Source organism: Rhipicephalus microplus, chromosome X (assembly GCF_043290135.1).
Source record: "Rhipicephalus microplus isolate Deutch F79 chromosome X, USDA_Rmic, whole genome shotgun sequence".
In the NCBI taxonomy this organism is placed as follows: domain Eukaryota; kingdom Metazoa; phylum Arthropoda; class Arachnida; order Ixodida; family Ixodidae; genus Rhipicephalus; species Rhipicephalus microplus.
The window spans coordinates 427,792,229-427,816,022 of NC_134710.1; the positions used below are offsets into that span (position 1 = coordinate 427,792,229).

Genomic DNA, 23,794 nt, shown 5'->3' on the forward strand with positions numbered 1-23,794 from the left:
AAAGCTAGATTCGCTCATTGTCCTTCAAACGAAAGTAGTAATGGCTTTGCAGTGCGATGGCTTATTCACTTCTGAGAAAGATTTTTTCTTGCGCCACAAAAACAGGAGGAATAAAAATTAGTTAGGGCCTTTAGGCAGTTTCCGCTTTTCCTCCTCACCGCTGGTGCATTCAGTGTATGTAATGTGAGCCTTGTTGACCTATTGGCACCCTTTCCATCGCACTTTGCATTGCTGTATATTCACATTGCATCACAATATATTTAGACATAAAAAATACTGGTTTTATTTTTCTCAGGTAATCCACCATGAAGAAAAAAATACGAATCGCCTTCAATTGTATTTCGCTTAAACTGAATGTCTACCTGTAGAAAAAGAAGTGCATGAGCTGATAGTGCGGTTGTGTTCCTTAAGCTGTATCAGTGAGCTTAGACTTCGTGCCCCAAAAGTTTCTCTGGTGCCTAAGTATATAGCTTCATGAAATGCGGTCGTAAAATAGCAAATTCGCTGTGATTGCAGATTGTCCAGACATGAGTGGAAGCGGGAGCAGCACTTTTCCACTTTCAGCGTCCACCAGCAGCAGCGGCAATAACGAAGCACTGCCCAGCACAAGCCGTGAGGGTTTGCAAGAGCCACCAGTCATCTTGCATAACGATGCATGGTAAGCGTTGTGTAGGAGTGTTTTCATGGAGCTATAGTCTGATGAAGCTCAAAAATAACTTCAGTTTCGTTATGTTTTCCAAGGACATACAGAAATTACATTATGGCTGATCCAGATGTCAGAACAATGAATACTGATATAGCCTAAATGAAAGCCGATATGTGAGATAGCCTCAACCTAAAGCTGTGAGTTACGGCTGCCAGATGGCGCGTCTACTCAGAATTGCTTGGCGGACTGAAAAATAGCATATATGTCGTAATAAAATGAAAGTAAATGTCGTAATGGGGGAACAAAGAGAGTATATATGTACTTACATATTCTTGTGTGATCTGCCAAGAGCCACTCTAAGCAACACTTAGTGGCGCGAAAACTCTGGACCTGGAGCGCCATTGCCGGCAGAACTGGGAATATAGGTCGCACGTTTTCTTCCGCTCCACTCCATAGACGTCAGACTCTGCATTTTTGCGGACACGCAGCGCCACCGGTTGACGCAGGTTTGAGTGGTACAAGGCACGACTGTTTTGTACAGTTTGCTGCGCAACTAAGTGCAAGTACTGCGTATGAAACACCCATAGAGCTTAATATTACGTGTTTTTGCGCATGCAACGATTAGAAACACAGCTTTAATCATGTTAAAGACCTTACAGCATCAATCTCTCTTCCGCTCGTTATCAGAAGAAGTGATGTCGATGGTAAATTGAAGCAACTCTGTAACAATTGAATAGCCAGCATGAAAGTCGTGCTATGATCGGGAAAGTATATATACTGTGCGCATTTAGATGTTATCTAATGTAGTTGTTGAAGATATGCTCTAAACGTTTAGAGCTAATAGAAAGCAAACATGTTGGCCTATAAGTCAGTATTTGCTTGTTTCCGGACTTAAACATCGGCACGAAAATTGCTAAGTTTCACAGCTGAAGACTTGCGAAGATGATGGTGGCAAGATCATTAGCGCACCATTCCGAATATAACTTTAGAAACATTTTGGAACACCGTCTCGACCAGAGTGTTTCGTAACCTCGAAATTGCTATATGATTGTGTACTCCAAAGAAGCTTAATTCAATAATAAGAAAAACAGGTAGTTTGCTGCATGCGGAAAATGTGGTAATGTTATTGGTAGGAAAAACCAAATTGGAAGTAACTATAAAGGTATTTCCAATATCTTAAGGGTTTGAAGAGGATTGGTCATCAAAACTAAAGGTTGCAGGACTATTCAACCTCTATAATCTGGATGTATTTTTTCAGAAATGCAGCCGCTGCAAGGCGGAAGAGTAGCTCTCAGCCACTTTCACTATGCTTTTAATTACATTTCGCTGCAAATAAATAAAGAAGCATTGTCGTTGCATTTGGAATAATTATTTTTGTTCAGTCGCTTTAAGCGATGAGTGAGAATAATTCTTTCATTATTGTGCCCGAGTTTTATTGGGTTCCATTGAATACAATTTAAGCACATACAATATTACGTATTTACGCACGTCAGAAAACTTCTTTGGTAGTGTATCCACACAGGGAAACTCACTACAACGTTCAAACTTGTGAAAAGATGAGGCTAAATTGTCCCACACTGAAGTGTTATCAACTTTTCAAATTCAGAACAGTATGGATCTCAAGTCTCTGAGGCGAACACGTCAAGTTCGAGGTCGCTTGAACAGCCTTTTGCTCAGACAACGTTTCGATGATTTTACATTTTGCATCAGGCGTGCGATGAAAGCACGCAGCCTCATAATGACCTAAGCCTGCCCCGCCGCGGTGGTCAACTGGCTAAGGTACTCGGCTGCTGACACGCAGGTCGCGAGATCGAACTCCAGCTGCGGCGGCTGCATTTTCCTTGGAGACGAAAACGCTGTATGCCCGTATGCTAAGATCCGGGTGCACGTTAAAGAACCTCAAGTGGTCGAAATTTCCGGAGCCCTTCACTATATACAGCGTCTCTCATAATCATATTGTGCTTTTGTGACGTTAAACTCCACGTAACAATCAAATCATTAACTAAAGCTGTAGCTAAGTTTTTATATTCCGATCTCGTGAATCTCCAAAACGCCGATGTGCGAGAATACGGCTGCTCCAGGAACCAGCAGTGTTCGTGAAGTGATATCAGAGCACGTAGAAGGGTACACGAGCCGTTTCCTGATGACCGCTGAAAAAGCGCGTAGGCCACAAATCGCGACCGCGCCCTTATCTTCAAAGTTCGCAGTTGCCGACCGAGCCACAAAGTCTTCTACTTCAGTGTCTCTTAATACTCCTTCATCCACCGAAAACAGACAAGGCTTCCTTTCAAGAAAATTAGGCGACGCAAACTAACGCCGGAAGAAAAAGCAAAAGGAAAGAGAGTCGACACACAACTTTATTCTTGCGAAACCGCTGCAATCTATCTATCACGCCACACATGCGCAATAACATATCATTTTCATAAAAGATGCATGAACTAGCCCAACAACTTTTACTGAGGCTTCCTATACGGTTGAGAAAGAATCAATGGCAAGCATGGCACGAGAAGTGATGTCGTCGCATGCAATCTTCTTGCAACGGAGATGAGCAGCTTGTTTCATCCATGCTTCAGCAGTGTTTCTCGCTAGCACTCGCGACATTTTACTCGCGAAAACAGTATACATGGAGCGTACAAAAGTCTGATTCAAACCTAATGCGGAACATGAATGGGATGATAAAGGCCTGTACAGAGTCTCAAACAGTTTTTTTCCCACAATCAAGACATATACAAAAACCACCAAATCGGGCTGGCTTTTTTTCTGGAGAGCTGCATCGTCTTCGCTGTAAAGAATACGTGCGTTGAGAGAAGGAAATGATCCGGCGCCTATTCCTCTGAATGCATTCTCCACTCCACTACACTACATTCCCTTCACTACTATTCTTACAGGCCATATCTCTTCGACACTTATGTCTTCCTTAAGCACGTGTGCAATGCGGGCGCTAAACTTTGTGCCTATCATAATTTTGAGCTTGTCAGCAACATTCTTGTCATTTCCGCTTGATCAATTGGAAACTCGCAAAAGGCCGAGAAGCAAAAGTTCACCTTGTGCGATGATCCTGCGAGATAAGCAGCAGCGCGAGGTTGACGCATGACAAAGCAGGGTTGAAGACAATTCACAAGTTACATTCCTCCTATACGAACCATTCGAGAGTAAATATATGTGTCCAACTGATTCCACGTGGATCAGCACTCCAGCGTCACGAAGAGCGCAAAGAAAAAACGAGAAACACAGAGAGAAAACGACGCATTCGCTTTATTATCAGCAGAAGCTCTTTTACAGCCCGTTATTGGCACTGAATGTAAAAACGGACAGAAGGAAGCAGTCAAAACACGGCAAGTGCTGCTCTAAAAAATTTTATACATGCGGTAAAAATGTGGAGTGATGTAATTATGCCCTCTTTCCGCACTCGTGTAAAAATGCGATAAACTGCGGTGCGCCGCCACTACGGCGCGGCTGTGGCTGAGAGCGCGCCGCACATACTTCGCGGCTCTCGGGCCTTCGGCTGTGGCGCAAATGACGTGAGCAAAAGCGGGCAGCGGTGACGCACAGCTATACCGCCGCACCGTCGCTCCCCTCCGCCCACGTGCAGAGCTCTCGCCTCGCACTTCGTGCAACGTCACGCAGTATACCACTTCGAAAATGTCTGCCAGCTGGACAGGCACGTCGAAAAGCACACGTAATCAAAGAAGAAAACTTCGATAAACACTTTTATGATGTGGAGCAGATGATAGACAACAAAGACGCCCGAACGCGAAATATATTTCCGACGTCCCCGACATTGCCGTATGCGTACGATGGTGTACGCCGAGGTAAGGTTTCTTTCATGCGTTAAAATACCGAATGTTCTATATGCACTGCGAAAGGAGCCACGCACTCAATCGATGTTGCACGTTGTCGGCAATAGAAACATGTATTCATTTTTTCATGCGCACGCTGGAGCCATAACTCGCCACACTCACACTCATTTGAACGTAGTGAGTGTGAGTATGAGTGAGTACTCGTGAGAGTGTGTAGAAATGACTCACGGGTGTGATTGGATGTGAGTAAGAACTGATGAGTGTGAGTAGGAGTGATTATCTACGTGAGTGAGAACTCATAAGGGTGAGTGCTTGTGAGTACGAACATGAGTGATTACTCATGAGTCTGAGTGGACGTGAGTGTGAACTTGATGGAGCACACATGAGAGCGAGTAGACGTGAGTATGAATGCGAGTGAGCCCTCATGAGTGTAACTAGTCATGAGTATGAACGTTAGTGAGCAGTCATGAGGGCAAGTAGGCGCTAGTATAAACATGAGTGCGTACTTAGTGTGAGCAGTAGTGAGTAAAATGCCAGTGAGCACTCATAAGTTTGTGTCGCCGTGAGTATGAATATCAGTGTGCACTCATATGGGTGAGTAGATATGCCACACAGAGAAACACGGCGAGGCACACAGAGTCAGTGGTCTTGCTCAGGAATTGAGAAACGCTAATGGTTCTGACGTTGTTATGTAGCGGCAGTTGTCTAAACAAGCGATAGGAGGTCGCAAAAAGATCATTGCGATGCCGTGTTAGCTCAGGAACAGGCGTTTTAAGTTGAACGAAAACCCCAAGCAGAACTAGCAGTCAGAAAATGATATTTGACGCTTCGAAAAATAACTGCCAATCGCGCCGCGCATGTGGATCGGCTCGCTTGTCGAAGATGCCGCCGAATACATTGAATATCATGCGGCTGGCAATCTCAGTCTGCGCCGTTTGTGTACGCTGTGCGGTTGGTGGCTAAGTGCCGTGGAGCGCCTTGTCTTTAGCGCCAGTCTCGACGCTGCGGTGTCTTCGGCGACGGCACCTCCTGTCTCACGTCTCTCGAAGTGCGCTGCTTGTTTGGTAGTGTTGCGTTCGGGAAAGAGTTTTAGAAAGTTACTTGGTTGATATGTGTGGTTTAACGTCCCAAAACTACCATATGATCATGAGAGACGCCGTACTGGAAAGCTCCAGAAATTTTGACTACCTGGTGATCTTTAACGTGCGCCTAAATCTTAAAACACGGGCCTACAGCATTTCCGCCTCCATCGGAAATGCAACCGCCGCTGCCGGGATTCCATCCCGCGACCTTCGGGTCAGCAGCCGAGTACCTTAGCCACTAGACCACCGCGGCGGAGCAATGTTACGTAAATCTCCGACTTCAGCGTAGCTCCCGCCGACTAGTTCGCCCTCCGCGGTCTCCTGAAGCCGTGCAGCTCTCGCATTGTGGCACCCCGCCCTTGGACTGCTTCGACCGGATCCCCACTTTCCTATCTCCTTCTTTTTTCCTCTCGTTGGCTGGCTTCTTCTCCGTCTATTTTCCTTCTATTCTTGTTATCCCTCCTTCTTTTTCCCTATATCTTTTATTCCCCATATCCCATTCCTCTGCTGACCTGTTGAGGTGTCCTCGTAAGAAGAGACAGTTACGGGTCGGCACATTTCTTTTCTATTCTTCTGATATAACCACTTATATATATTGAAACGGGTACATTATCTAAAACAGCCTTGACACACAAACAAGTGCTCAAATTTCGGTCCCCGATTCCCCCGGGGGATGCAAGCGGCGGCTGGCTCGTTTGGGGTGGTGGTGGTAGTGGTTAGAAGAGGAGAAAGGCACCTAATTTCTGCAGCCCGGTCGGGAGCAGGGCACAGTGCCTGGTCGAGGCAGGCCGCGCGCCAGCGGCTCCAAGTGTTTCCCTTTCTCAGGAGCAAGCCCCCACTCTCAGCAGAACCAGTATCCCTGCTGTCCTCCCTTCGGCCACTCCGAGTGACGTAGCCGAGGAGCAGCCTGCTGGACAAGGAGGCCCCTTCCTCCTCCCTCGCTCGGAGGAGACCAGCAGCACGTCGTCTGCTAAAACCGCTGGAGTCTCCTCCTTCCCCCAAGCCGGCTCTGCAAGCTTTCCTCCTCTTCCCACCACAGAGGCGCCCGGCAACATACCTCTCTGCGCGCCGATCGTCCCCTCCTTGCCAAACACAAGGGGAAAAAAGGGGGAAGTCAACAAAAAGCAGGAAACAGCACCACGCCCGGTTTCCTCTCAGGTGGTAGCGGAGGTCAACGCCCCTCTTCGCCAAATACCACCGGAGCACACCGTTGACCCGATCGGCCGGACGATCATTTCTAGACCGCTCGGCCATAAATCACACTTTCTCGCTGGTCGAGGGACGCAATCGCTGCTATCCTCGCCGGTTTCCTAGCCACACAACTGGTGCGGGTGAATCATCGCTGCAACCTCGTCGCTGTCGACACCACCCCCAAATCCGACGTCGGTTCTCTTCAGATAAGCACCATCGTAGATGTCCGAGTAAAAGCAAAGGTGCTCGTTCTGAACTCGCGTGTTGGGGAGGTGTTTGGGGAGGACGAAAGCATTCCCCTCGAAGTCGTTGCCTCGAACATTGCCTTATCCGTTGGGACTCTTTCGTGTGCGCGGCGCGGCACCACACTGGTCATTACCTTTGAGAGAACCATGGTGCCAGCTGAGATTTCGCTTTTTAAAAAGCGGAGGCCGGTTTTGGCGCTCCTCCCGCGTCCACTACAGTGTGCGTGCTGCGGTGTGTTTGGGCACGCCACAGCAACGTGCTCCCGCGGCAGGCGCTGCCTCCGTTGCGGCGCGAACCACGCCGAGGGTCCCTGCACCTCAGAAAGACCCCGCTGTATTAACTGCAAGGGATCTCACCCAGCGAACGAACCATGGTGCGCGTCTTGGCAGCTGCAACGAAAGGCCGCCTTTCTCCTCGCCTCCTCTGGCGGTAAACTGACGCGTCGCGAAGCCATCCAGCAAGCGAAAGCTGCGTCTAAACGGGAGGCTTCAGCGACAGCAACGGCTACCACACGGTCTGGCTGCTCTTTCCACGATGTCCTGAAGGGCAACGCCCTCGCAGCACCGGCAACAGTGGCCACACAGCCTACACGCCCCCCCCTCCCCCTCCCCAAAAGGACGCAAGGGATACAGTGATGACAGCACTGGCCGCGGCTCTTCGCGCACTCCTGGAGACGACGGTGTGCAGCACGACGACGCGCGACTATTGCATCGCAGCTTTGCGCGCACATCGAGATCTCACACCATGGATAGTGCGTCGAAGAAGCCACGGCCGCGGATACTGCAGTGGAACACCCGTTCTCTCCACCGCCGTCACCGTGAGCTTGTGCGCTCACTTCCCCAGCGCGAACTCGGTGTCCTGGCTCTTCAGGAAACGCACGTTCATGCTGGGGAGTTCAATATCCCCGGCTACGTGGCTTATCACAGCGCAACCGAGTGTCAACGTGCCGACTGTGTCAGCCCCCACTGCACGCAACTGTTGCATTTGCCGGGATCTTCACGCGCGTCTATTTATGTGCGTGCGCGACTGCCCCAGTCATCAGTTGACATCGCCGGTATCCTGTGTCCTGGCGTCGAGTACATTGCTGTGCGAGTGCGCGTTGGTGCGACAGACACGGCAATAGCTAGTGTTTACGTGCGCTACCCTCGACTCTGGGACCCCGAGTTTATCGTGCGACTGGTGGACCACCTTGGTGCCTTGGCAGTTGCGTGCGGTGATTTCAACTGTCACCACACGGCGTGGGGAAGTGCGGGGGTGAACAATCCGGGCTGGAAAGTGTTGGATGCGTCCCGCGCCGCCGGTCTCCATCTCCTGAACGATGGCAGGAACACCTTCCTGAGGCGCGGTTCGGCTGCTAGTGCGATCGACCTCTCCTTCGTGACGGAAGACTGCCGCTACCGGTGGTCCCGAAGCCCCTACACGGAGGGGTCGGATCACTACCCTATCTGCCTCGAGCCCCTCTGCGCCCAGCCTGATCAGACACGCGCCTACTCGGTGATGAACTTCTCTCGGTTTCGCGAACTGTGTGCTTCAGTGCCAGTCGCGGGCGACGTGTTTACACACATTGCCGAGTGCGCGCGCGAGGCTACAGTGAAGTGCCATGTTTCTGCCAACACGCCGGTGCCGAATATCAAACAGCTTAATCTCCGGGCTGCTTGCCGTCAGGCTTAACGCTGGGCTGAACGCTCCGGGAGGGCGGAGGATTGGATGATCTACAACCGCATCGACGCGGTGTGCAGGCTCTACGCCCACCATCGCTGCGCCGAAAGCTGGTGCAGCCTCTGCCGCTCCTTCGAACAGCAGCGCTACAACCGGCGCGCCTGGCGGGTGTTCGGGTTGCGACCGTGGGTCCCGCAACCTCCGGTCCTCTGCATCGCTATCACCCTGCACCTAACCACGACCCAGCTGACGGAACTACTCGCGGACACCTTGCACGCCCCGGTGCTTATTCCTGACGCAGTGCAGCTCCCCCCTCTGCCAGCGCATCACCGGCCTGAACTGTTTGCTCCTGAGCGCTTTTTTCCCACGTCGGAGATTGTGCGGCAGATAGAGGCCCTTTGTACGGAGGACTTCACCATCGGCGAGCTGCGTCACGTCCTTGCTACGCGGAGGAACAATTCTGCGCCTGGCAGTGACGGCATCAGGTACCAGATGCTGCAAAACCGCTACGAAAGCCAACTTCTTTGTCTGCTCGAGGGATAAAACAGCGTCTGGTGCTCTGGCGCGTTTCCGGCGACGTGGAAGGAGGCGATCGTCGTTCCGGTACGCAAGAATGGCAGCCCACGTCGGAACCGACCTCCTACAGGCCGGTTTCACTTACGTCAGCTGCTGGGAAGGTGATGGAGGCCATGGCTCTCAAGCGCCTTGAATGGATAGCTGCGGCCCTAAACTTCCTGGTGGACGGACAGAGCGGCTTCCGCTGCCACCGATCAACCGCGGATCGGTTGATGTCAGATCACCACGCTGGAGGATGCAAAGCTCCGCGGTGAAGCCGGATATTTGGTTCTCCTCGACATCAAGAGTGCCTTCGACTGCCTGCCTCATGTGGCTGTTTTGGACGCTCTACGTGCAATGGGTGTGTGTGACAGGCTTCTCGGGTACGTGAAGAGTTACTCGGTGGCAGAACCTTCCGTGTGCGCAATGCTGGCGACCTCAGCGCGCCTCGCCCGTCCACTGCTAGGGTCCCGCAGGGCAGAATTTTGGGCCCCATGCTGTTCAATCTCGCCTTTGGGCACATCGTGGACTACATCCCACGTGACTTGCAGTACGCGGTGCGCATTGCCATCTATGCGGATGACGTCGCCCTCTTTGCGAGTGAACCAACTTCGTGCGGCATTCAGGTGTGACAGAGCATAAAGCGCTCTCTCGAGGCCGTGGATGCTTTCATCATGAGCATTGGGCTTCAGCTCTTCACTGCCAAGACCAAAGCGCTTCTCGTCCACCCCAACCCAAGGGGGCGATACGAAGATGGCCGCCTCACGTTCCGGGGACGCGTTCTGCCGTGGCGACGATCGCTGCGATACCTCGGCATCACGCTAGATCACCGTCGGAGCTGGAAGCCAGCTGTTGCCAGCCACCGGCTAACCTGTCGCAGGAGCGGCATCGTCTCTCCTCGTGCGGGGCAAAGGCTGTTCACCTGACATCACCCTGAGGATGTTGTTATGACCGCGATCAGTAGGCGCCATGCTGTCGCTGAGAAGCGTAGCCGGGCAGCGTTCCCACGCCTAGAACCAAGTTTTCTCGGAACCAACGTCCAGAGATGACGGGGAGCGGCGCTCTTTTAATCCTCTAACAGGTAGCCGACTGGTCGGCTGCCTATGCCCGCCAGGTATTGTCCCTGCTAGCCGGAGGATGAGACGTCGTGTCGCCACGAAGCTGTAAGCCGTTCCAGAGAGGACAACAAAGACAGCGTCTTCCTTTGAAGAAACGGCGACCGCCACCACAAAGTGCCCTGCTAATTGAGCGGACAGATTGGCGGACCGTTTGATGTCTGCTGTCTGAAGCTTGGGACCCCTCGACCAGCGACACACACGACGAGCAAGAGCTCCTCTAACGCCACCTTTCAGTGCAGTGATCTCGACTCAAAATTGGATGTTCACGTGCGCCGTGCATGCTCGTACCCCTCACCTGTTGTGTGTGTGTGATTGGTGTTCCCATCAAGAAGGAGGAGCCCGACAGGGCTTATAAGGACGCTGCAGAGTGCAGGACGTCGCTCTGAACCATGTAAAGGTTCAACCACCACGTTCGTAGTTTGTGAAGGCTCTGAACCATGTAAAGGTTCAACCACCACGTTCGTAGTTTGTGAAGGCTCTGAACCATGTCACGGTTTAACCACCACGTTCGTGGTTTGTGAACTCCTAACCTACCATGCTGTAAATAAGTGTAAATAGTGCCACAAACCTGTTTGTTTTTCGTATCCCCATTTTGTCAGCGTTCGTTTCCTCAACCCGAAGCTACACCACGCTACCACAAGAGACCGGGTTTTGTTTTCGTATCCTCCAGCGACATTCCTTCCGACCCGCAACAACTGTTTGGCAGAGGGGGGATACAACTCAGCACCCCGGGATTCGCAACAACGGGTGATAAGCGGTGGAATCCGCAACGAGTGGTGGCAGCGGTCGGATAAGAAGCTACAAGTGACAACAACAGTCGGCCCAAGAGAAGCAGCTGGCTCGAGACATGGATCATGTATGGGTGAGTGCTTGGCTTTTCTTTTGAGTGAACCAGGTTCTAAAAGAGGATTAAATTTTAGAACTGGTAGTTAACTTTGCCGAAAGACTCAGTTTCGCCATTTCGGAAAGTTGTTTTGGAAGTAGCAAGCACTCGGTACGATCATGGACTTACGGGAGCTGCAGAAGTCAGACTTGTTGCTGTTGTGTGAGGAATTGGGGATCGATACAAAGGGTTTGGCACGGAAACCCATAATCATTCAAGCGATTAATGATTTGGGGGCTGATGATGAGGAACTAAGTGAAGAATGGGACCTCATCATCGAAAGAAAACTAAGAGCAGCTCAGATGGAAGGAAAGAGTGGAGACGAAAGAGAAGGGCTAAAGAGAAAGTTTTTCAAACAAGATAACGAATTGAGTAAGAGGCTGGGACTCCAGCAAAGAGTACTTCTCAAAAATGAGGCAGAGTTCGAGATGTCTCGGTACATGCAGCCATATGAGGTATCATGGGATATGGGCCTGTATCTTAGACTCTTTGAACGAAAGTGTAGTCAACTGAAGTGTGAGCGAGACACCTGGTCTCAGAGGCTACACACGGTTCTGGCCTGCGAGGCAGCGGATGTTGTTGTGCGACTCAGTGAGCAGCACGCGCACAGCTATAAAGTTATCAAAGCAGAGCTGATCAGAAGATTCGGAACTTCTGTTAGCAAAAAGAAAGAAAGACTCGCACCGGAGTCTGAAAGTGAGGCGCGTCATGAAGCGCTAGAAACAGAGATCGTGCCAGAGAAGGGCCCGCGTATTCTAGAATCCATCAAGGTAGAGTATGCTGAGAACGAGGCCGTGGCCGGTCTGGAGGTGGGGACGATGTCGAAAGACGCTCTTTGCGTGGATGAGGAAGGTGCCAGCAGCCCTAATGGGCCCAGTAAGAGGCAAACCTTCTTCATGCCTCAAAAGGACGTTTCGACATCGTCAAATGTAGGCATGGATAGCGCAGTGGCCGGTGAGAGCAAGAACGCCATGCTTCAGCAGTGCAGCCTTATTATCGAGGTTATTTTCGAACATCGCAGAAAAAGAAAGAAGCGGAAGCGTTCTTCCCTGCGTAAGCCTACGACAGGTCCCACCTTGTCAAGAGAAAGGCGTAGGGGTAAGCCGTTCATCCGTTTCAAGAAACGTCAATGGTGGCGTTCAGGGAAGCACAAGCGGCGAGCCAGGTGTAGAGGGAGGAAACGAGGTACGCCACCCCAACGCAGCGTGCGGTTCATTTCGACAACTTCGGGAAAGCGGCCTTTGCCGAAGGGTCAGAGTCGAAAGGGCAGAGTGGCTAAATACCGCATAGGGAAGAACACAAAAGAAAAATGGCACAGGCTTCCCCCCTACTTCTCGTACCCCTTTCACATTACCGAAGAAAGCCGGCCGAAGTGCAGAATGAGGCGTGACGGCAAAACACAGCCTAACGTTCGTGTGTTTAGTAGCCTCAGGCCTGATGGAAAACCGCCGGGACCGCGACCCCATCGTGCGCGATTCAAAAGAATCTAGTTGAGAAAGGGGGAACGGTCAGTTCCAGTAACTTTTGCACAGGCATGTTAAATATTGTTACTCAGGTGTACGCCAAGATGTGTGTTCAAGTCTTTTCAATTTTGTAAGTTACATGATGCGGAGGAAATTTTTGAAAAGGAAAACCACCGAACTAAAGGCTGAAAATTTAAGTCCGTTAATCATTTGTACGAATATACCGAGAAGGTAAAAACTAAAAAATTATTCTGTTTTTTTTTAGTGTTTCAAAGGTTCAGTTTAATATCGTATGCCTTTACTGTCATGTGGATGTGGCGTGAAATGGCATTTAAGCAAGAAGATATTAACATAGACCAGATGATTTCGTAAAATGGTTAAGCTTGGCGCAACACAGTGGAGTTGTTGCGCGTTATGAGAATTGAGAACCATTGGTGCACAGTTTTAGCGAAACCCTGTGCATTATTGTGAGGTGCATTTGATGAGTATTGCACTTAGCATTATTTTTGTGTTGTACACGGTGTGTTGCAACGTAATGTAAGGATGAATGTTTAGATCATCTGTGAAGGCTTAAGCGTTTGGTTAGTAGTGCCGTGAATTTTGCAGCGCCGTAAGAATGAGTATAATTGAAAGCGCTCAGAAGAACTCAGTGTTATTTTTTTATCAAAGGCGTTAGCAAAGGCAGGTAACTAACCGAACAAACCTGCTAAAAGGCAGTGTTTGTTACTTTTTTGTTGTTGCCTTCTTTGAAGAAGGATTAATCGAGTGACCATGAGAAGATCATGAAGCTTTCCCTAACCGTTGAGGTAGACCGTTAGGTCACAGCTTAGGTTAAGCTTTCGGGAGGCTGGTGAGCTTTATGTCTCAATGGTAGACAATTAAGGGCGGCCGTAAACAAAGACGGACGTTCGGACAAAATTAGTGCTCACTGAATCCGAGTTCCTGACTGATGCTCTCAGCGGGACAGAACCGATGAAAGTGGTCAGCGATGAAAGGGAGCCTGCTGTTTTATATCAGGACGACAGTGGTAACAAGCAAAGCTGCGCTTTACTTGAGCCAGAAATTGGGCTACAGGAGATAACGTACTGTGCTTCAGGAAAGGAGTGCGCTTGCCTTGTGTAGGGCATTCATCAGTGGCAGTGTTATCTCAAAGGGGCTAAATTTAAAGTAGAGACAGACCAGTGTCTCCTTACTTGGCTGCAAACCATGACATCAAAGAACAGTCGCCTTGTGAGGCGGAGCTTGATTCTTCAAAAATGTCATTTTGACATTACGTAAATAAAGGGCAAATTGAATGGAAACACTGACGCGCTCAGCCGCTCTTTCTAAGCCATTCTGGGGCGCTCTTGATGTATCAAAATTGATATTTTAGTTTTTTTCGTGCATCTTATTATGTGAATTTGTAAGGTAGCACGTCTGCTTTCTCTGCTCAAGTGAGTCCTGAGAGTTTTGAGTGTGAGCTTTTGTTAAAGCTAGTAATTAAAATTGGTTTGCCATCCCTCTTTTGGCTTGGTTTGTTCGAAGGGGGCCGAGTGCTTGCTTGTACATGTGGTCGAGTATCAGAGATGTTGTCGAAGATTCGGCAATTACCTGGACCATGCCACAAGCGAAGGCCAGTTCCTGGCATTCAACTACTGACCCTTTCGTCGTCCGTGCGAGCAGCAGTGTTGACTGCTGCCCTCCGTGACTCATCTGGCGAGGGGGAAGCTGTTATGACCGCCATCAGTAGGCGCCATGCTGTCGCTGAGAAGCGTAGCCGGGCAGCGTTCCCACGCCTAGAACCCAGTTTTCTCGGAACCAGTGTCCAGAGATGACGGGGGAGCGGCGCTCTTTTAATCCTTTAAGAGGTAGCCGACTGGTCGGCTGCCTATGCCCGCCAGGTATTGTCCCTGCTAGCCGGAAGATGAGACGTCGTGTCGCCACGAAGCTGTAAGCCGTTCCAGAGAGGACAACAAAGACAGCGTCTTCCTTTGAAGAAACGGCGACCGCCGCCACAAAGTGCCCTGCTAATTGAGCGGACAGATTGGCGGACCGTTTGATGTCTGCTGTCTGAAGCTTGGGACCCCTCGACCAGCGACACACACGACGAGCAAGAGCTCCACTAACGCCACCTTTCAGTGCAGTGATCTCGACTCAAAATTGGATGTTCACGTGCGCCGTGCATGCTCGTACCCCTGACCTGTTGTGTGTGTGTGATTGGTGTTCCCATCAAGAAGGAGGAGCCCGACAGGGCTTATAAGGACGCTGCAGAGTGCAGGACGTCGCTCTGAACCATGTAAAGGTTCAACCACCACGTTCGTAGTTTGTGAAGGCTCTGAACTATGTAAAGGTTCAACCTCCACGTTCGTAGTTTGTGAAGGCTCTGAACCATGTAACGGTTTAACCACCACGTTCGTGGTTTGTGAACTCCTAACCTACCATGCTGTAAATAAGTGTAAATAGTGCCATAAACCTGTTTGTTTTTCGTATCCCCATTTTGTCAGCGTTCGTTTCCTCAACCCGAAGCTACACCACGCTACCACAAGAGACCGGGATTTGTTTTCGTATCCTCCAGCGACATTCCTTCCGACCCGCAACAACTGGTTGGCAGAGGTGGGATACGACTCAGCACCCCGAGCCGCAACAATGTACAACGCCGTCGCCGAAGCCAGGGCACTCTACGCGTTCTCCTTAGTCACTCTGCGTGCGACTCAATGGGAGACACTCGAGACGGCACATCGCGACATCATCCGCCGCCTCTTTGAATTGCCTCGAATGTCACCAGTGGACATGACTTATGCCTAAACGAATCAGTTTCCCCTCTCGCTCAGAGCCAATGCTTGTGCTCTGCGTCACGTGGAGCGCATGGACATGACGGGAGGAGGCAAGGCGCTGGCCCATCGGCTCCTGTCGCTGCCCGACACTGGTATGGGCCGCAGCGCGCTGCAGTACGCCAGCCTTATCTCCGGAGCCCTTTTCGCAGGACTCCTGCCTATTCCTCCTCACTGGGACTCCCGGCTGCCTATTTCGATCAGGGTTCCAGGTATGCGCAGCAAGGGGCACACACCTCGGGCTGCCCTACCACAGGAAACCTGCGCCATGATCGAAGAGCGGTACTCCGGCCACCTCTATCTGTACACGGACGGCTCGGTGAAGGAGACGGCTCGGCTGCTGCTGCAAGCGTCATTCCGGTGCTCCGAGACGAGAAGAAGTGCCGTCTTCCGCTCCCGGCGACATCGACGACCGCGGAGCTCGCGGCATTGAACTTAGCGGCCGATCAGCTGGCCGAGGGGCGGCCGCCATCGGCCGTCGTCTTCTGCGACTCTCGGGCGGCGCTCCTCACCCTCGCGAAGGGTGAAAATGGCCCTTTGATCGCGCAGCGTCTCACGCGCAAGTTTACTGTGATCGTGCGAAGTGGGTGTGCTGTGTCCTTCCAGTGGGTGCCCTCGCACGTCGAAGTGCGCGGCAACGAGGCAGCCGACGCGCTAGCAAAGGACGCCCACGACCCCTCCACACCCGCAACGAACTTCGTACACAGTTTCGATGTGGCGCGGCAGATCATCGCACGCCACGTCCGCGCTCTTCACCTGGACCCCCCGCAGAGCAGCCGGCAAACCTGTCGCACGCCTGCCGTCAACGGGAATCGGTCGGCGTGCTCGAGCTTTCTTGCTGCGCCTTCGTACGGGCACGGCCGGGCTAGAGAGCGAGCGGCGCTGGCGCTTTTACGGCCTTCGCAAGAGGCCTAGTTCCTGCCTGCGGCCGCTGCTAGGAGCTGGCGCTGCGGGCCAGCCATGCAGACGCGCTCGTCTACCACTCCGCGCGCGGGCGAGCTATGCCAACACCACCTAGAACTAGAGAAGGCCTGTGCAGGGCTGCGTGACGTCACCGCAGTGAGATCAGCCTAAAAGTCGGCTTCACCCAATGCTACGCTTTTTCTTTCCGAAATGTCATTTTCCCTACATTATTATTATTATTTTCGCGGTTTCGGAGTGCACAGAATACTTGCATTAAGGAATATTTTCAGTATGTTTTAACTAAACGCTGGCTTGAAATAATTCATCAGGCACTCGTGAAATTTTTAACAGCATGCACAGCCGTTTCGTGCAGTTTAAAAGAGACTTAAATTTTCGTTGTGAGACATATTTATTCGTGATACATCAAAATCCAAATAGGCAGAAGAATTCATAAGAAAGAGGTTATGCTTGAAGAGTACTGAGCCTTGCTTTCAGTTCCTTTATTTTCAACTTTGTTACGCTTTGCAGCCTTGCTTTCATTCAGCTTGTTATTTTGAACTTTGCACAAATTATTCAGCAGCGTATTGGCAGCAGCACTGAGAACATAGTTTAAGACAAGTTCAGATGAGTGGCCACCATCGCAGAAATCCAAGTCTTCATTGCACTCAACAAGGGAAGTCGCGAGGCTTACAAGAACTTCTTTTTGTTTTGCGCAAGCAAAAAATTGTGATGCGTACTTCGGACTTCTCAGCTTGTCAAGCACAATTTCCATTGTGAGCACGGCATTCACAACTACCGCTTGTGGAAATTTCAGTCCACCACGCGTTGCATTAGCTATCAGCACATCATCATCCAGTTCAATGGTCCGATTCTCAACAGTCAAGTTTTCCTGGCAGGAAGAGCAGGCAAGTTTCCTAACTGCAGCATATGCACAATGTCCTGCTACACATGTAATAGCTGGTAGCATTTTCTCCTTCTCCTTCACATCATCGTCCATCACTGCAACATCAAACTGCTTAACAAGGAATTTCAAATCAGTGGTAGGAATGCAAGGTGCAATGGTATCCAAGTTGGGAAGATCAAGTAGCTTCTGAAGTCTCAGCTTCTGCTCGGATTCATAAACCTGACGTATCGAAACGTGGTATTGGGCACCAGACAGCTGCCTGTACCTGCCAAACCTGTCTTCCAAACTGTCGGTTTGAAATTTCCCTAGCAAAACGTATTTGAACCGAAGTTCTTCAATGCAATACGTTGACACCTCAACAAGGGCATGTGAGGTATGTCGCAGTGTCATGTGCGTTTCGCGAGTTAACTGGCCAGCATCATGCTTCAAGCTCTGCCAGTGGTCCAACCAATCCACAATCATGTTTAGAAACTCAATTTGGTGGTATTGCAGTGCACTTATCGGTTCTTGAAATGGGTCTCGGAGACGCTGACCTTTGAATGGGGTCTTGACATTCACCACATTCCACCATGTCAAAACAATGTTAATAAGTTCCAATGTACCAGCTTTATGCTCAAGTGCGACTTTGGTGCTTCTTAGTGCTGCAGCAGTTGAACTGTTGAAGATCCTCAGTGCGAGCTTTACAATTTGTCGCTCTAGATTGGATAGATTCAGCGATTTGAAGGACAAAGTTGGAGCTAGTCGCAAAAGCTCATTTTTTTCTCCTTTATGCAACTTGCATAGTGTGTTAAACGAGGCTGTCAGGACAGATGGGTTTTCCGAGAGGGCACTGAAATTGGGAAAGAAGATGCACCTTCCACAATTACGCTGATTCAGCCAGTTATTTCGGATACACTTTAATATATGCACTGCATTCAGAATAAAAAACAAGGGTCTTGATGAGTCTGACGGGTGCCTGTATACAATGCTCACTTTGGGAGGATCAGCAAAAAATGACATAGCCTTTCGGTTGATCGAGTTGTTGTCAGACACCACTGCAACTACTCGTATTCCAATGTCTTCTAGGTGCCTGATCAGCAGATCAAGAAATTCGTGTAGCTGTTTCGCTTCTATTTGTGCTACTGGAAGTATATGCACAACATCCTTGTTTGATGATAACAAGCTTTGTATCATAAAGACGTATGCTGTCTTTGCCGCATTTTCATTGTTTGTCGCGGCACGAGTGACATAACCACCCTTGTACTGAAAGGATGCCTGCAGGTGGATCTCATCCATCATAAGCGTCACAAAGCGCTCATGGTCTTTTAGTGTTGATGCCAGTCTCCTTGCATAAGAAAGGAATGAATCCTCTTGTTGCTCTCTGGATGGGCTAGCACGGTAAGAGGCACAAATGCGTCTTATTGTCTGTGGATGTGGGAGCTTTAATTTTGCTGTACTCCTGATGAATCTGTATGCGTGCGGCGATATTGTGTACACAAGGCTGCAGAACACGAGAAAGTCAGCTGGGTAAGTCGACGCCTAAGTGAGGAGAACTTGAAGTTGCTGTGTCACAAATTTGACGACTTGCACTTGCCACTCATGCGGGAGAGCTGAAGATGACAGTTGCTCCAGGAGTGCCACGACACGCTTCAGCAGAATCTCTAGTTGGAGTTCATTATTTGTGGAATCCTTCGTGACGTCTTCCACATCGCACAGAACTTTGTGAAGCACTCTCAAGTCAGAAATTGCCATAGGAAGCACAGAGGAACCTAGGTTTTGTAACCTCATTTCACCAACATACACTGCCAAAGAAAGGTTGGATGCCACTGTCACTGCACGATGCACAACTGGGGCACCTTGGTCACTGAAGTTGAGGAAAAGTACTTGTTTCTGGGTGACCACCTTGGTCCAGAAGTCAGTAAGAGAGAGGTCACCTACTGCTGTCAATAGGTCTTCGAAAGTGGCGATGACATTCTTCTTTTCTTCCGCTTCGTGAGACTGCTCTGACAACCGTATTGCTTCTTGCAACGCTTCTGCGACCACACGAGCGCGCTTTTCTTCTGGGCTCTCGCGTGCAGAAGTTTCTTGGCGGGACAAGTAAGCAGGGCAATTAGGGAAAAGGCTTGGGATTGCAGAAGGCTTCAAGCGCCTCAGCTTGAGGGGTACTTCAATTACTTTCCCAGTCATGCTGTCAGTGTAGCTGGTGGAGTCTACGAAGTCACTTTCAAGAAAGTGGTGCTCACAGACCTGGAACATAAGCACAAACAACAAAGTATAAGATGAAAGCGACAGAATTATACATAACAGTTTTACAGAATTATATGATCCCAGTGCGCCGTTTGTAAAGATTAAGACAAATTCTTTCGCTTTATTTATCTGCTTCTGTACGGCAACCACGACCACGCAGTCAACATGAATGACGTCTCACTTAGCGAACCTTGCTTTGAGACGGTAAACCACGAGCCATCGTTTGTTTGGTGCTCAAGTAGTGGCGGACGCCCCACATGTAAAGTAACTACGCCGTCTACATCGTATGTTCGACGCAGGCAGTTTTACTCGCGAATACATTGCGCTAAATCAATTTCTGATTAGGCAGAACCGCACATGAGCAACCTGAGGCGTAAACATGGCACTATACACTTTACGGCACGAACATGGAACAATATTACACTGAAACACACCATTTGCTCAGTTGTCAATCCTTAAGGTGCATAGCGCGTCGTAACGGTTGCATGCGTCACGCAATTAACTAGACTCTGTTCCCACGAGAAGCACGACTGCCAGAAAACAAACGGGAACATGTGCTTACCACAGTGTACTTCGTAGGTGTGAAGTTTTCCCGCCGCACAGCCTTCGTCCACGCTGCATTTTGGGCGGGGTCCAACGGAAACCTGTACACGCGTGCTCGCGGTCCATTAGCGTAGTTCGATCGACAGTTCGGTGCACAGCAGCACCCAGGCATTTTCGCCAGCACACCAGCAAACGTTCATGCAGCACGCCTGAGCAACTGAGTACAAAGAAAATGCACGCCAACAAGCTGCAGCACTGGAAATAGTGTCAGCGTTGCCAGATGCTTAGGCTGATACCGCTAGCATTGGTGCTCTTATGTATTCAAGCCTGCAGTATATCGCAATTTTTATAACCAGTACTGCGCCGTATGAATAGACCATGATGTAAATGAAAACACATATAAATTTTTCTTATTTTCTGGATCAAAAAACACCTTGCGGCTGCCACATTCAATAAACAGTTTTCTACCCACAACGCGCATGCTGGCAGATGGATTCCGTACTAGCCACAGCCGAAAACCAAGCCGAGCCGCGCCAGTTCCCGTGCGCGCCGTGCGCTCTCTCTGCTCGCGTCGTCGGGCTTGCAGATCTCACTGTGGTGACGTAGTTGGTGTGGAGAGGGGGACATGCGCGGGCCTTCTCCTAGTTCTAGGTGGTGTTGGCTATGCGCGGCCTCTGCTCTTCTTTTTTTTTCACTACAATCACCGCTACTGGCGTACGCAGAAGGGGGGTTAAAGGGGGCCGGGTAGGAAGAACCAAACGAAGACTGCGTGCCCATCCCAGAATAATGGTTTCTGATCTTCGGCTGATTATTTGTGTCGCACGCTACGCTCCAGCCCACGGCCGGGCTAAAGAGCGGCGCCGCGCGCGCTACAGCGCGCGCCGCTTTCTCTCTAGCCCGGCCGTGACCAGCCATACGCGACTTCGATGTATGTTCTCAAAGCGACGATGAGCCATTTTGAAATTTCTCTGAAGAAATTAATAAAATAATTACAAAATTCGACAGAACGTCGAATCGCCCTAAATTTTTAGTGTATCGTGAATAAATTACAAGCTTTGGTTTTTTTCTGTTGTGTGGTTTAATTTTTGTGTACTTTTTTGGTCTTTCACGCTGCCCTCCCTGCCCCCCCCCCTCCCCCTTTTCTGAACTGAAATCCTAAGTACTCCGCTATCGTGGGCGTCCGCCATCGGGTGCAACAAACAGAATTGCTGCAAAATTTTGCTCTCCGCGCAGCGTGATTGATTCGCCTTGGCTCGTTTCAATGTTTCGGTTTCATATGCAGGTTGAAGTACTTAGCGGCGTACTCTAATTGTCATAGGTTACGACTTAAAACTTGCAGAGCGTTAGTTAGAAATCTTTAAAAACGCATGCCGAAGAAAAAGCATCGGGGATAATCTGTGAACTGAAAGGCACCAGGCAAACTCGAAACGAGTTTATTAGTTTATTATATGGAAACGAGTTCGCGCACCAGAAAAATCATCTTCGGCGTGACAGAACAGTCTTGCACAAAAGAAACGTTGTTCGAGCTGGAGAAGCTTCACAGTCGGAAGTGCTTCCTTGACGGCTTATGTGTATAGTTCATGTGCTTTTCATTGTCGTCGGTGACTCGAGTGGAGTGATTCACTAAAAGGATCATGAAGAATTTGTCAGCAATCAAACTTGCTGACCGTCTTCCGTGACTATTGTCAACACTTTCGGGGCAGTTCAGCAGAGGTACGTCCTCAAGATGCGGTCCTACGAGCAGCTGTAGAACTTCGAGAACATCCGTGCGTGGCAGGTGTTTTGCTATTTTCTCGAAGAATGTGACGATCCCGTTGAAAAGTGCAAGGAACTCTGGCCTCGGGTAGGCAAGGCCGCTTCAGTCCTGGCCTCTCAAAAGCGCGTACAGTGGCTGATCTTTGTCGCTTGTAGTGAGGAGCATGGCGCAAGATTCGCACCCGAAGTCCGTGATCAGTTTCGCGATGTAACCACCGACGTAGGCCAAACCAGAGCATGTCACAGACAGTGGGGGAGCGGAAGTACATTCCCTAAGCTCTTTCAGGTCGTCAGAGAACGTCACCGACAGGCTACTGACCAACTTGTCAACATCAGTGTCGCACGTCACGACTTCAGGCGGCCTTGCGAACTTGGATTTTACAATTTGGTCCAAAGCAGCCGTCTTAGCCCGGGCGTCGAGCATGTCGTTTCCACCGCACATGTACCTGACTCTGCCGAATACTGCTTCTATGGGTCGCTGTTTAGCTTCCTTGTTAGCACGTAGTTGATGCCTTGGGTTAGGAGGTATCGAGTTGTTTCCACTGTTGACTTTGTAGTGAAAAGCAGGGCCTCAAACGTTTCGTCGCTGAAAGCGCCCTTCCCATAGGCGACTGAGCTTGCTTGTACTTTCTTTACATAGCACGTGAAGTCATTTTCTAGCCACAATAGCCGGCCATCGTCCACGTCTGCAATGGGGGCCTTCTGCCCCGTTCCCTCGAAAGAGGTGTCGTGCATATCAAACCAATCTTTCATTGTCCTCATGAAGTGCATGGTGAAACTTGCTCGCCTAAATGCGGAGAGTGCAGGGTCATTGCGGGAGTTTTCTTCGAGGTGTTCCAGTGCTGCACAAACCTGTGGGGAGAAGATCTGAACCGCACGAAGTACATTCATCTTCTCCAGGTTTGTAGGGTAGACGTGCTTCCTCGTCAAATTCCTGGCAAGCTTGATTGTCATATTTTTCTGGTGCTCGTACAGCTGTTGTACGAAGGTGCCACTAATCACACCTGAGCCATCCGTAAGCTGTCGCTCCAGGAACTGGTTGCGCACATTCTTCAGGACGTAGCAAGGATCGAAGCTGAGCAGAATGATGCGGCTGTCATCGTGTGGGTGCCTCACGACTGTTTGCAGAGAGCCACTCCCCAAGTGTTTAAACAAGGTGACGTTGGCTGAGTAATTGTCAGTCACAATGCGGGTCACAACGAAGCCACACAATTCCACCGCAGCGATCACCTCTTTTGTCCACGTGAACAGGTCCCTGCCACTCAGCTGTTTTGTGAAGTAATACGAACAGGGAATTTTGTACTTGCTTGACAGGCCTTGCAATACAAAGCACAAAACTGTTCGCGAGCACTTCCTTCGAGCTGCTGGGCGTATCACCGCCGGGCTTGTCTATAAGGCCAAACACAGCGTCGGCCTTCCTGTCATAGATGCACTTGGGTCTGATGCTTGCTTCATCGATTATCAAGGAGGCCATATGCTGCTTGCTGCTCAGCATCGACGCCTCGGAAACGAGCCTCTCCTTCATCGCGGCGCTCATTCCGGATGTCGTCGGGGATGGACCCATGTACCTCTGTAGAGTACACTTTGCAGGCAAGGTTAAAAGGCCCGACGTGCGAGCGTAGTCATATCCTTTCGGCGAAATGAAACGCCATATTACGCACTCTCGAAAGAACTCTTCAGGGTAACTGTCATGCTTTTTCCCGTACCTTCCGATCTGATGTAGAAGGAAAACGGCCTTTTTTTCCCCTCGCTCAGCGTCTGCCACAATTTCCTCAAGTGCAGCCAAGTGCCTGTTTGCACGGTACGCCTCGCTTGCCTTTTGTTCAGCTCTCAGCAGAGACAGAGACTTCTGACTTTGAGAACGGTGATAGGCGACTTGAGAACGCAGTCTTCCAACCATAGAAAGGTACCGACTTGCTCGCTGCGCATCATTGTTAGTGGTCTGGGTGGAAACATTTGCAGACGGCTTGTCGAAACTCTCCGGAGCATCCAAACCCGCAGGTAGTTCCT

General features: G+C 50.2%; 1 protein-coding gene across 1 annotated transcript in view; it reads left to right on the forward strand.

Annotated features, from left to right (window-relative positions):
• Positions 1–521: 521 nt before the first annotated feature.
• LOC142776551 (uncharacterized) overlaps positions 522–23,794 on the forward strand; it is a 56,582-nt gene continuing 33,309 nt past the window's right edge. The window contains exon 1 of the mRNA XM_075880417.1: positions 522–658. Within this exon, the coding sequence (XP_075736532.1) occupies positions 528–658 (131 nt within the window). The 5' untranslated portion in view covers positions 522–527. The remainder of the gene's footprint in view (positions 659–23,794) is intronic.